Source organism: Dipodomys spectabilis, unplaced genomic scaffold (genome assembly GCF_019054845.1).
Source record: "Dipodomys spectabilis isolate Male_0828 unplaced genomic scaffold, ASM1905484v1 ptg000092l, whole genome shotgun sequence".
In the NCBI taxonomy this organism is placed as follows: domain Eukaryota; kingdom Metazoa; phylum Chordata; class Mammalia; order Rodentia; family Heteromyidae; genus Dipodomys; species Dipodomys spectabilis.
Genome location: NW_024870769.1, coordinates 14,263,306 through 14,278,240, shown reverse-complemented (window position 1 = coordinate 14,278,240; position 14,935 = coordinate 14,263,306). Strand labels below are relative to the sequence as shown.

Below are 14,935 nucleotides of genomic sequence, written 5' to 3'. Positions count from 1 at the left end.
TGGCACTCTTTGTTAAGTATGGCTTCTTCAAGTGTGTAAAAAAAGATCACTGCTCAAATATTCACTCTATCACTGTTTTGTTTTTCAAAATGAAATTCACATAGCAAAATGAACGATTATCAGGTGAACCAACCCGTGTGGTGGTGGCTGGCACCTATAATCCTGGTTACTTAGGAGGCTGAGATCTGAGAATCCAGATTCAGTGCAGCCCTCCAAAGATTCTTATCTATAATTCACTAGCAAAGCAAAGCCAAAAATGGAGACATAGCTCAGGGGTACAGCACCAGCCAGGAGCAAAAAAGCCAAGCAAGAGACTGAAGCCCTGAGTGCCAACATAGTAAATATGAATAAATGAATAAATAAATAAATGGAACCAATTGCTCTTGCTGTTTACCTGTTTTTTTTTTCTTTTACTTTGTCAGGTAGCTTCTTCTTTTGTAAAGTAGAGCACTGAAACCATATATGGAAATCTGCATACCCAAGACTAATATGCATATTGAAATTTGCCATTTTCCTGCATGTGCGAAGGAAGTTTGTATTCTGGTCTCCTGGCATGCCACAAGCCTAATATAGTGCCAAGGAGGAGAGACACTTTCTTCAGGCAGCCAGCATGCAGATCCACACCCTAGGCTGCCAGGATATTTAACATTTTATCATTGGGAGGTTTTGCTTGCTGTTGTCCATCAAGTTGGGGTAGTGGAGGATTTTTATTCCAGAGAAATGAGAATTGCTTAGCTATATTCTACTCTATCCATGCTTGTCTCACTTAAAGATAGATTTGCTGCTGGCCATGGGGTAGCCACAGGAAGATCACAGCTCTCACTAGAAGTGCTGGGCCTGAAGAAGACAATCTCTTTACACCCCCGTACCTCCTTGTGGAGGGTACCACCTGTGTGCTTTTACAGTCAGCACTGAGGGTTGTGCAGGTCAAAATCAAGCCTAGGCTCAGTTTGTTCGTCCACACCTGGTCAAGGGTCAAGTACCAGGCTGATAATGTTGGTACTGCCCCAGTCCTGGCAACTCCAAGCACATTTAGTTTGCATGGTGCTGCCCTAAGAGCATTGACAAGTGCACTTAATTTACTCAATCCATAGGTGTTTGCCATATGCCTGCCACATACCTGTGTTTAAAGCTAAAGGATGGGAGATACTTGGTTCTCACATGGCTGTAGCACAATAATTTGAGATTGCCTAGGTATTTTTGAAGCATGCATAACATTATATGTTACATAACAAAACACAGGTCATAACAGATCTTATTTAAAAAAATAAACTTCACAAAGAAGTCAAAAGTGATGCTGTGCTCAAGAGGTAGAACACCATCCTTGAACAACTACAAAAAAAGCTAAGAAACAGGAACCAGGACCTGAGTTGAAGTCCCAGTACTAGGACAAAAAAAATGGTATTGGATTTGGAATTTTAAAAAATGCACTTCGAATATATCTCTTTTTTTTTCATTTCTTCTGGGTAAAGTGCTTTAAGTAGGATTCTTCAAAATAGATAATTCCCTGGAGATATTGATTCAAGATGTCATCATTCTATGTATAGATTATTTTTCCCCTTGTAGAAAATATATTTCAAAATACCTCTGTTCTATGATTAAAACTTGCCACATGGAATTTGCTGGGGAGAGAACATGTAGGTTGAGATTTGTCTTAGAATGTACTCTGACATTTGAAAGTCTAATTTTATTTGTCTCACAGAAATCCCAGATGACATTCCTTCTCCTAAGACTGTGTGTGTTTCTGGATTTCATTGTAACGTTCTGATTCTTAAACTCAAGTAGGTGTCTCTGAGACAAGAGAGGAGAAGAAAAGGGTTAGAAGTATGGCTCAGTTTATAGAGTGCCAGGAAAGCCTCAGGTACCAAGTTCAAGTTCTGGTCTTATGACAAAAAAATAAAAAATAAAAAAGAGAAGACAGGGGAGGACTTAGCCATGGAACACAGCCTAGGTATCTGCAGATACTGATTCAAAGAACTTCTTCCCGGTTTGGAAAGTGTCATCGACACAGGTGACATTTGTCCAAGTCTGAATGCAGTGTCATCTCCGTGAGCTCACTGTGAGCCCAGGTATCTTGTAGTAAGTACTGTGACCTTCTCACATATCTGGCGGCAGAGAACTCCTATCTTTTGTAGGTTCTGTACCCAGTATTGTTTGGATATCCCATGGTACCATGGGACAGGAGGCAGTCATTTCCAGCACATCTTGCAGACCCCAGCTAAGTGATCTGTATGAGGCAGATAGAGTCTTAGCACTTACTGGTTGGGTTGCTCTGAGGAAAAAATACTGTCATCCAGCTGATGTAAGAGGAAGGACTCAATAGCTATGTGCAATGTCTGTGTCGTCATTAAAACTTACAATTTCATGTGGCAGATTATTTTTTAAATCAAGGAGAAGCTTAGATAACGTCAGTAGGTGATCCTAGGTGACTGTAAGTTCTTTGGTGAGGGTCCTTCTCCCTTTGCAGAAAGGGGGTGTGTCCCTCCTGTTCCTTCTTGTGGATTTACTGTTGCTGCACTAATAATTGGTGTCCTCTTCTCCCCTGACTGAAGGTTTATCCAGGACACAGGTTTTCTCTTGTTGTTTTCCCCTGTATTCTGTGTTAACACACAGCCTGGCTCATAGAAGGCATTCAGTATATATTTAGTAACTGAAACAAATGATAGCCTAGAGGAGGGCTGGAAAAGAAAAGAGAGATTCAGACAGCATTCGTTGCTGATGTAGTGTTTTCAAAAGACCTTCTCTGGTCCAACTCTATCATCTGATTGCTCTGTGATCTTAGGCAAACCTCCCAACCATTGGGGCTCCAGTTCTCTCCCTATACTGGCTAGTCGTCAAGGATGTATCCTGCTTGTATCCTCCATAAGACTAACTGGCTGTTCAGAATAATTTGTAGTCTAGAGAATAAAAGACAAATGACTGAACAGGCTCATTTGTCACAGTAGAGATAAACAACAAATTGTGAGATGGAGTTTAGCTTCTTAAGGGTCCATCCTGTTTGCCAAATAGAAAGCAACTAAATTACATTGTATTTCCTTCCAAAACAAGTAGTCTTCTACAGATTGAGGTACTAAATTGGACAGTGGAAAAGGTGCTAATCCCATAGTCAGGAACTGAGAGTGTGGATCTAGGATCCTGTGGCTACTCACTGGTCCTTAGACATTCTGGTAGGGCTGGGCTGGAGCTTTTTCACTATTAGAGGACATTTATCCAGAAGGTACCTTTTTTCCATTCCAGAGAAATCTGATGGGTTAGACATGCAAGTTCCTTATATTCTTTTTCTTTTCAGTGCCAATACTGGGGCTCAAACTCAAGCCTTCAAGCTCTTGCTTGTTTTTTTTTGCTGAAGGCTGGCACCCTACCACTTGAGCCACGCTCCCATTTCCAGCTTTTTGCTGATTAATTGAAAATAAGAATCTCATGAACTTTTTTTCCTGGGCTGGCTTTGAGCCACAATCTTTAGATCTCAACCTTCTGAATAGCTGGGATTACAGGCATAAACTACCAGCGCCCAGCTAATTTCTTACTCTTTATGAATAGAAATGATTCTGATTTCCTCTAGAAAACAGAAGGTAGGTTAAAAGTGGTTGAATCTTTTTTTTCCTCTCATGGGACAGGGTTTTACTATTTGGACTCTAGCCTGTCCTTAAATTTTGAATCTTCTTTGTTCATCTTTACAAGTGCTGAGGTTATAGGTATTTACCGCAATGCTCAGCTAGTAATTGAGACTTCTCAACTGGATGCAGAGCCCTAAAGAACTGTCAGTGAAATGATTGACACACAGAGAGACTCTGCCATTACCTTGGGCTTGTAGTATCTTCAGAATTCTTGCATATGATTGAGTCACATCATTGTCTGCCGCATGTATGGAGCAAAGAGCTAGGGCTCTGGTATTCTTTTGGCTCATTTATCTTAGTTGATGATTCCAATCTCAGTGTCTTTGAAGGAAAGAATGTGCAGAAGCTTCTTTGAAGTCAAGGTATTGATAGTCTAGGGAATCCATTATCTATCCCTAAAGGGAGAGAATGGAAAGAGACAAGAAGGAGATAGAATGAAGTAATATGTCCATCAGGGCCTGCCTTGAGCTCATGGTCCCTGGCCTGTCTGGCTCTGGCAAAGCATGTTTATTCTAGTACTCCTCTGCCTATTGGTTTTGGTCAGTTCCTGTACCTAAGGCCCTGTTAGACTGTGAAGCCTATTATTATTATTGTTGTTGTTGTTATCATCATTATCATCATTATTATCATTATTACTTAGTAGCTGTGCACAGAGGTTCAAGTTCCATGTTAGGTTATGAGTAGAGTGCATTTTGATCAATGTCACTCCATCTATTATTTTCCTCCATTATTAACCCTCCCATCCCCGCCCTCAAGTTCCATTTTTATATAATACACATTTTATATAATACTGCATGGCTCGCTCTACCTCCCTCCTTTTGTTTACCACCCCCCCTCAAAACATGTTGCTGCTTCCTGGGATTCATTTTATTTATCAGCAGCTCATTAGTTGTTCCTTTGGATTCCTCCCTTAAGAATACCGACCTTTAGTCAGTTTGTATGTATGTTCATAAAACCCTGTATATTTTACCCTGTAGCTTGTATGTTTCTTTCAAAGGATTTAGGTTACTCTGTGTGGTTGTCTCTGGGTTCATTCCTCTGTTTTGAATAATTAATGCTATGAGTGAGTAAAGTGTTGTTCATAGGTGTCAGATTTCGATCCCAGGGAAAAGCTTTGCAGGGCTGAAGTGTCCAAATGGGATCCTTTGCCTGTTAAAGAGTGGGAGGTGCCAGCATCAGATCCAGCATCCAGTTCCAGCACAGGGCCACCTTTGCCCTGGGCCTGCAGGATGCCAGCTACAAGGGCCTTTCCCTCTCAACAGCACTGGGGATTTGGGGGATGTACAGGGTAAAAAAAAAAAGTTGTGATTCCTCTCTTTTCTTAAGCTCTGCTTCTCTTCTGGGAGGAATGAGACAGCTGAACACAGGCTTTGGTTAGCAGCCTGAAGGGACTACAGGGAGTCTGGTTTGAAGACACACAATCTCTCTTCTCTCTCTATTCTGGCTGAGTTTATCATGGAAGATTCCTGGTATAAATTAGAGACTTTTTTCTCCATAACAGGGAGACAGATTTTACTAATCTACTTAAGAATCCTTGAAAGCTGGGCACCAGTGTCTCACGCCTATAATCCTAGATACTCAGGAGGCTGAGACCTGAGCATTGCAGTTGGAAGCCAGCCCTGGGCAGAAAAGCCCATAAGACTCTTATTTCCAATAAACTACTCAGAAAAATCTGGAAGTGGTGCTGTGGCTCCGGTGGTAGAACACTAGCCTTGAGTACAAAGAGACTCAGGGATAGTGCCCAAGCCCTGAGTTCAAGCCCCAGGACAGGGGGCCGGCAGAGTGGATTCCTTGATAGATCTCTGAAATGTGGTGTTGTGTAAACATATTTATAACTAAAAAAAATCAACTATGTATCATAAAATTCTTTTAAATATTATGCAAAAACAACCTCACCCTTTTTAATAGTGACACGATAATCATAGGGATGCCCCATTAGTTATTCACACTCTCCCTTAGGATTGTCAATTGAGACTCTAGTTTGGGGGAGAGATTTTTATTCATTTGTTATTGCTGTTTACTGTTGAATTCTTACAATTCATAACCTACATTTCCAGAGTTTAAAGTCAGTGCTCATGAACAACTTTTCAGTGTTTACTTGGCAGCAAGAGCAGATTGAAGCAGTCATGAAGCTATTTTTACACTTTTCAAAATCCATTTGTTATGATACTTTATATGTGTCTGCCCAGGTATTTTATGTAATACATAGTGTTCTATAGCTTATTCAGGAAAGCAAACAGTTCTGAGTCCCAGCAGTTTGGAAGGGATTACAATGGACTCCCAGGATGTTACAAACATCATCCTATATAGCATGCCTTTATGTACTAGATCCTATTTAGATCATAGGATGAACTGGAAGAGATAGAACTGCCAAACCAAAGATTAGCTTATTTAACTCTTAGTGCTGCCAGCATGCTCTCCTTTGAGAGTATCATGATGTAATAGGCTGTCACTATGTGAGATCACCATGGTTCACACCATCTTTTACCAGCTGTGTGATTTTAACCTGTATCTTTGTATTCCTCTAGTTCATGTACATTAGTGAATTGTTCCCTCCTGTGGTGAGGCTCTGCTTCCTATAGAATTACTTCTGCTTAAGGCAAAGCATTTATAGCATGTGCCAGGAACTAGGCTAGGCAGTTGGGCTAGAAATAGAGGAATGAAATGGGCTAACTATTAAGCTCCTTTTGTGTAAAATACATGCCTTAGAAATTCATGACACTATTGTGAATGGGCAGAACAGTGTGAATGGGGACCCTGTCAAGAGAGGAGCAGGATGCTTAGGAGGACACAGGACTGGTAGTGGGAAAGAGCTCACAGAGCTGATCTTTGAAGGGTGAAGGGCAGGTTCAGAGATACCATGGTACTGTCTAGGAGTCTTGAGTTTTTTCTCTCCACCCAATACAGAATTAGGATGCAGGAGAAATGGGGTCAGCAGCTCCACTTCTGGCTTTTTTGTTGTTGCTGTTTTGTTTTGATGGCTAATTGGAGATAAAAAATCTCACAGTCTTTCCTGGCTTTGAACTGTGATCCTTAGACCTCATTCTCCTGAATAGCTAGGATTATAGGCATGAGCCACAAATGCCTGGCTTTAGAACTGATTTTTAAGTGAGTTATGATTTACTAAGAGGAGAAAAAAAGAACACAAGTGTAGTTTTGAAAGCCTTGGAATTATTGAAGGTCCATAATAGTCTGAGGGATCCCATCTCACTCATCTCAAATCTGACTGCAACTGGGCTATTCAGAGTTTCAATGGCAAGAAAACTAGCACTTTCTAATCCATCTGGCTTGTTAGATACGTGATTTAAAACACACATTTATAATACTTTTTCTCATGGTAGAAATTCTAGTAAAATTTTCTTAGATAATCTCATATAACAACCATTATACATACAAACATTCTTGGTTTATACAAGTCTGAAGTGTCCACTAGTAATAAAATAGGTTTCTAAGTGAATGAGCACTTTGAAATGATTAAGTACCTTGAAGATATGGCATATAGCGAGTAGCTTTGTATGAGCCAAATCAAAGTTAAAGGCTCATCTCACTAAGAGAGTCTCAACAGACAAGTCCATCCCTAATCCCTGCCTGTTAGGAAAACCACATCCAGGTAGAGAAGAAGGTTCTGATATGTAAAATTGTTAACTGAGACTGAGAGGAAAAACAGAACAAAGCTGTGTGATGTTTTTGACTTTATAGCCAGACAGAAAGGCCTGAAACTTTGTGTTTTCAGAGATTAGAGGTTTGTAAATATAAATATACTGTTAAATATTCACAGATGTAAAATATTAAGGTGATCAAAGTATGATGGCAATCATCTGGTGTCAGCAAATGTCCAAAAGGAGTTAAATACATACAGCTCTTTGTGTATTAATTATACCTCAATAAATAATTCTTTTAATGGAACAGAAAAACAAAACAACCTCTCTTCCTATTCCCAGTCCCTTATACACATCTATTAGTTGTCAAGGAAGGATACCAGGAAAGATACCAGGCTCCAAATTTAGGTTATTGGTTGTATACTAGGACCACGTATAGAATGACTCCAAGCCAACAGGCTCAGGTACTGTTTAAAGCTGTCAACAATTTTACTCTAAGACAATGCTTAGCTTTCCCAAAGTGTTCGTTGTAATGCAACCCCACTTGAAGCTGTGAAATGCTAAGTGACCACCTCCATCCTGCTTGAGTTATGCCCACAGTTAAAGGGTTCTGAGGAAAGAGACTTACTTACTGCTCCCTTATTCAGATGGAGAGAACCTTCCAAAGTAGTTCAGGGTCCCCAAGCCAAGGTCAGAGATGTCATCTATAAGATTATGCCATAATAAGGCTGGAAGTTATTACCTTAGATAGCACAAACTTCAAATGTTTGATACATAGAGAGGCAGAATGGGAAATGAGAGTTAGAATTGTGGATGATCGCCTTTCTTTTGGGAAAAATGGATGGGACACACTGATGTGAATCTGAAAGGGAAGAGTACGTGAGTGAGTGGAGAAATATCACCGCCATCACAGATGACCTTGATTTCAGGGTAAAAACAGGTAGGAATACCTACAACACTCAAAGGCTCAGAAGCAAGAAGTTCACCAAGCTGAGATCTTAGAAGGACCTGTGCTATAGATGGAAAGTTCATTTCCTTAGCCACTCACCATAGCAGCAGGGTCCTCTATGAAGCCTTTAGATTTTCAAAGAGATGCTTCATGATTATTTGAAACTCATTAGGGTATGTCTTTTTAATATTCTGTCACATTGGTCTTATTTCATTCAGTGAGACTAGGAATCCATTAGTGACTTGACCTGTGTACTTAGTGTGCTATGCCACCTGGCAATATTTTTTTTTTTGGGTCCGGTTATGGGGCCTGAACTCTGGGCTTGGGCGCTGTCCCTCAGCTCTTCAGCTCAAGGCTAGCGCTCTACCACTTGAGCCACAGCACCACTTCTGCTTTTTTCTTTTTGCTTATGTGGTGCTGAGGAATCGAACCCAGGGCCTCATGCATGCAAGGCAAGCGCTCTACCACTGAGCCACTTTCCCATCCTATACCACCTGGTAATATTTATGGCTTTTAATTAAGCTTGAAGTTATACTTAACATCTTTTTTATAAGTGCAGTTATTTGGAATGTCAGCAGGTATGTGCTTGGTATGCCAATTTACCAGTAGTTTCATTGGAAAAACAATAAACAAAAAATAAAAAAACAGCAGAGCGAAAAGAGGTGAGAGTTTCACCCTTACCAGTTATTGTGTGCTCCTTCAAATGCCAGGTGCTTGCCAAGATGCACACTGGGAGCCAGGCCAGAACTGCGGGTGTACCTGTAATACTTACAGTGAGTGGATCTTGAGCTGATGATAGGAGCAGTAAGAAGGCTCTGTGCTTTGAGGGAAGGACACAGATAATGAGTTGACGCTTGACAATGTGTATTTGTGGCTGATGCATCAAGTTGGATCTTGAAAAGTGAGTGTGAGCACTTAGGTGTTGAATCTTGCCCACAAGGAGCAATTTGACTTAGGAACTTGCTGTCCACTATAATCCTAACACTCAAGTATAGATTTTGTGTTTTCAGACTGAGGGGGTAAGTGACTGAGTGTGTGTGTGTGTGTGTGTGTGTGCGTGCGTGCGTGCATGTGTATGAATATATCCAAGATGTGTGTATTATATATATACATGTATAAACTGAAGTATATTAATAAATATAGGTAATAGTTACCAATATATGTAAGTATATTAAATATATAAGATCTCTAAGAATTTTAGACCTGGGGCTTTAGACCAAGAGCTAAAGTCAAGTGGATTTTTGTCTGGTTTCCATTAACATGGGGAGTAGGATTTATATATACATACATTTACATATATACATACATATACATATCGGGTCTCAGGTTTCAACGCAGAAAATGTTTCCTTATAAAGGTAACGTGAAGCTAGGCTCATACCTGTAATCTTGGCTACTCACGAGACTGAGTCTGAAGATAGTGGTTTGAAGCTAGCCCAGCCAGTAAAGTCCATGAGACTCTTATCTCCAATAAACTACTCAGAAGAAGCCAGAAGTGGTGCTGTGGCTCAAGTGGTATAGCACTAGCCTTGAGTACAAAGAGGCTCAGGGACAGTGCCTAGGCCCTGAGTTCAAGCCCCAGGACCAGCAAATACTACTACTACTACTACTACTACTAGTAACCCTAAAAGGAAAACATTTTTAGTAAATGAAGCTTTTGTGAGATTATTTGATCACTAAATTTATGACACCTTTTGTACCAAGTTCATAGTTACCAGTTTTGTATTTACTCCAGGCATCCCTTCAGTCCTAGCAGTAGACTGAGCCAAGACAGCTCTGTTGTCCATAGTTGGAGTGAAACAGCAAGGGAGAGTGGGGGAGAAAAAGCCAGAGGCATAGACAGAGACTGAGACAGAGACAGACTGATCCTGGAACACCATGCTCACAAAAGGTGTTTATATCAAATAGAATCAACCTGAGGTCGGATGATCTTGGCCTGCTTCGTTTTCAGCCAACCCTGCCCTACTTCAGTGAATATAGCAGAGAAATGGATGAGCATGGCGTGTTCCCATTTCAGAACTGTACCTACTAGTGTTTATTGTTGCAGGACATTAAGGAGTGGAATTAGACTAAAAACTGGCAGTAGTCATTAACCAAACCCTGTGTTACTCAGGCAGAAGACATGGGAAAGGGATCTTCATTCAACATTACTACATATAAAAGAAATGACCTCATAATCAGGAGGGTTAGACATGAGATCACTTCAAACCTTCCAAGTGAATGAATGAAGCCAGTTTTGACACAGCAGAACCTTCAGCATGTCTACAATGACCATGGAGCTGCCCCAACAGGAGAGCTATTCACTTTATATTAAACCTTGCATATATATGTGCAGTCTCTGAGCTTTTTTGCTAAAGGCTAGTACTCAGCCATTTACATCTCCACTTCTGTTTTTCCTTTTCTCCTTTATTCTTTTTTTTCTTTTAATGGTTAATTAGAAATAAGAGTCTTTCCTGCCCTATCTGGCTTTAAACTGAAATCCTCAGATCTCAGCCTCCTTGAGTAGCTATGATTATAGGTGTGAGCTGCCAATGCCCAGTCTCCCTGATGCTTTTAATCTACTGTGCCTGCTTCATTTTTCACAGCTGCATAACTTATTGCTATCAATTTTTCTGGGTTTGTTGTTTGTCTCCCATTTGGGGAAAGAAGCTCTTCAGAGGCAAGGATTGTAACCCAGATTTGATTGCTTCACCTCCAGGACCCAGCATGGCACTGGCTTCTAGCATCTTCTTAATGGCAGTTTGGGGGTTTGTGAGTTAAAGGAATCAGCAGTATTTTTAAGCTTTTGTTTACGTGGCTCTGCAAGGTATTGCCTGATTGAAGCCAGTTAAACTGAACATTTCTTTTGGGAGCATCTTCTCAAAGTCATAACAATTCAGATATTAGCAGTGAAAATCATGTCCATGGGCCATGAAAAACTAGATATGGAAATATCCGTACTGGCTGTGGAATGAAATGATGTGTGTGTGTGTGTGTGTGTGTGTGTGTGTGTGTGTGTGTGTGTGTGTGTGAGAGAGAGAGAGAGAGAGAGAGAGAGAGAGAGAGAGAGAGAGAATGTGTGTGAGAGATTTTTTTTGTTTATGCAGGTAGGTTCTCAACAAAGCCCAGAGCCTTGCTAACCTAAGCTACTCTTGATTCCATATGCTTGTGTTGAAATACACTTTGAATCTTAGTTATACATATTAATAAAAAATAAAATAGCCAGTGCTGGTGGCTTATGCTTATAATTCTGTTTAGGAGGCTAAGATCTAAGGATTGTGGTTCAGAGCCAGCCCAGGCAGAAAAGTCTGTGAGATTCTTATCTCCAATTAGCCAGTAAAAAGTTGAAAGTGGAGGTATGATTCAAAGTGTAGAATACCAGCCTTTAGTGAAAAACAAACAACAGCAAAAACCAGAATACAAGGCCCTGAGTTCAAGCCTCAGGACTAGCACATACACAAAAAATTAAAATAAAATAGAACTTAAAAAAGGAAGGAAATATAACAAATATAACAGATATAACAAATGTAACCAGAAAGAAGATAGCTTTATCTCTTAGCATCCAGTTCTCCCAACATCCAGGCCTCTCGTGTGTGTGTGTGTGTGTGTGTGTGTGTGTGTGTGTGTGTGTGCGCGCGCGTGCGCACCAGTACTGGGGCTTGAACTCAGCATAATGCTTTTTTTTTTTTCTCAAGGCTGGTGTACCACTTGAGACATAGAAATACAGTTCCATTTCTGGCTTTTTTGCTGGATAATTGAAAATAAGAGTCATATGACTTTGCTGCCCCAGCTGGCTTCAAAATGTAATCCTCAGACCTCAGTCTCTTGAGTGGCTAGAATTATAGGTGTGAGCTGCTGGCACCCAGTTCAGGCCTCTAATCTTGATACTTTCCATTTTTACTACTGTCTCATATTTCCTACACTTTTTCCTTTTTCTTTTTGTTTTGGTTGTGAAGTTTGAACTCAGGGCCTAGGTGCTATCCCTGAGCTCTTTTGCTCAAGGCTAATACTCCACACAGTCTTTTGAGTGGTTAATTGGAGATAAGCGTCTCATGGGGACTTTTCTTCCAGGGCTGGTTTCCAACTGTGATCCTGAGATCTCAGCCTCCTGAGTAGCAAGGATTATAGGCACTTTCCACTGGCCCCTGAGCTACACCTTTTTTAAAAAAATTACATGAAATGCCTGTTTAACTTCAATAATCTACAAATTTAGCACCCAAAGTAGCTCAAATTACATATTTCTTCCAGACACTTTAATTTTTAAAGAAAAAAATTGGTAGAAGCTTACATCACAGTCATGTGATCAATGTCATAGTATTGAGAACAGTGCATTCCCCTAACCATGCTCACCTGGACTCAAATTGTATTTGTGACAGGTTCTCTGTAGATACCCAGGTGCAGAATAAAAGAGTTTGAATTACCATAACATTTTTCTCTTTAAAAATGTGAGATAAAATTTCCCTTTAGAAAATAAAATTGTAAACCAGGCACCAGTGGCTCACGCCTGTAATCCTAGCTACTCAGGAGGCTGAGATCTGAGGATCTCAGTTCAAAGCCAGCCGGGGCAGTAAACCATAAGTGGTGCTGTGGCTCAAGTGGTAGAGCACTAGTCTTGAGCTGAAGAGCTGAGGGACAGTGCCCAGGCCCAGAGTTCAAGCCCCACAACCACTACCACCAACAACTAAATTACTTTAAAAAATAAACTTAGCTCATGTCTGTAATCCTAGTTACTCAGGAGGTTGAGATCTGAGAATCACAGTTTGAAGCCAGCCCGGGAAGGGAAGATTAGGAAATTCTTATTTCCAATTAATCACACACACACACACACACACACACACACACACACGCACGCACGCACGCACGCACATCAGAAGTTGAGCTGTGGCTTAAAGTGGTAGAGCACTAGCCTTAAGCACAAAACAAAAGCTCAGGAACAGCATCCAGCCTATGAGCTCAAGCAATAAATAAAATTTAAAAGCAGCATCAGTTTTGTTAGGGAAGGGTAGGAATTTTGAAGAAGTTGAATGAGCCATAGGAGGCCTGTGATAGGACTCATCTGCAGCCCTTCTTAAGTGGTACCTCTGGGTCATGAATCTGGGCATGTCATATGGGTCAAGGTTGGTGAAGCCTTAACCATGAATGAGGATGGAGAGGAAGAAAATAGCATGAGCAGTAATAATTCTATCAACATTTTATGTAAGGATGATAGCCTACAAATGAAGTCATTCCACCATTTGGCTAATAAATAAACTAAGGCTCTCTGTAGATGTCAGTAACTTGCCACAAATCATTTTCTTGCCAGAAGCTAATAAGTGGCAAGAGTAGGCACTGGTAAGCTGCCTGGTCACTGGTTTGACTCCATAACTGCTGTTTTTAAAAATCAATTAATTGATTAATTAATTTTTATATTGGTACTGGGACTTGAACTTAGGACCAGGACTCTGTTCTTGACCTTTTTCATTGAAGGCAAGTATTCTACCACTTGAGCGATAGCTCCACTACTGGCTTTTTGCTGGGTAATTGAAAATAAGAGTCTTTCCTGCCTGGGCTAACTTTAAACCATGGCCCTCAGATCTCAGCCTCCTAAGTAGCTAGGATTACAGACTTGAGCCATTGACTTTCATAACCTTTGTTTTAACATTGACGGATTTAGTGGGCAGATATAGCTAGCTAGCTATTCCATCATAGGAACTGAAGATAGCAGAGATCAACACACCATTGGTCGATTGCAGAGCATCCTTCCAGTACAAAGCTGGCAGGTTTAGTGCCATTTCTGGTTGTGAGGTCTTCCCCAAAGGAATCCATTGTGATTTTTTTTTTCCTTCCAAGAAAGCTTACACTGAAATGTGGGTGATACCACATGATCGGCCCAGCACTGCCTTCCTATGCAGAATGGTGACCAGCCTGTACCCTCTCTCCTGCAGATGCCGTTCCTATGAGGATTGCTGTGGCTCCAGGTGCTGTGTGCGCGCCCTCTCCATCCAGAGGCTGTGGTATTTTTGGTAGGTCACAATTCTCTCTTGTCCCCCATGCCTTTTTCTAACAAGGTCCCTACCTCCCAAGATCTCTTCCTCCTTTGGTAGTTACCATCTTAGTTCTAAGCACTTTCACTCAGGCTTTTGGACACCCTGGACCAGAAAAGTTAGAAACATACGGCTTGGCTCATAAGAGGTACTTGTGCTCAGTTTGCAGAAAACTCCTCATTTCCACAGACTTCTGTCTAGGGAAGAACCATGCTTCTGGAAAGGCGATCAGATGCCAGCCTTGTCCTGTAGCAAGGCTGCTTAGCCAGTTTGAAATGGAGCCAGGGCTGAGTGTCTTGAAGAATCAGAGTCAGGAAACTAAGACATGTGATAAAGTTTCTGCTGCCTGGCCGTCTTCCTCATCTACCTTGTGACGGTTGAATCTTAGCCTTTATGAGAGACAGCCTGCTTTCTTGTCCCTCTTCCAGCTCCTCAGGTGTCTGGAGAACCATCTGCGATCTATGAAATTGTGCTTTGAGAGAAAGGTGGGATGCAGTTTCCTTAGAGAGAGCCGCCTTCTGTGAATCGTGATCCCCAGAGGATCCTGTAGAGGCCTCTGAGAGTCTAGTTGCCTGAGATAAAAGTATTACTTTCAAGGATGGGAAGGAAGGAATTCTTTAAAACCCAAAGGACATTTCTTGCATCTACTTACTTTGCTTCTAGGTGTGATGTCCTCAGCTAAACTCCACTAAGGGTTAAAACTTCAGATTTTTCATGACTTAACTGTCTTCATGATTTTAAATTTCTGGCTTTGAACCAGGCTGTAGAG

The 14,935-nt window shown here is 41.0% G+C and overlaps 1 protein-coding gene across 2 annotated transcripts in view; it reads left to right on the top strand.

Annotated features, from left to right (window-relative positions):
* Positions 1–14,935, top strand: part of Vopp1 (VOPP1 WW domain binding protein) — an 88,491-nt gene that overhangs the window by 53,483 nt on the left and 20,073 nt on the right. For both annotated transcript variants that reach the window (XM_042685051.1, XM_042685052.1), the window contains exon 3: positions 14,068–14,145. In XM_042685051.1, coding sequence (XP_042540985.1) covers positions 14,068–14,145 — 78 coding nt within the window. The remainder of the gene's footprint in view (positions 1–14,067; positions 14,146–14,935) is intronic.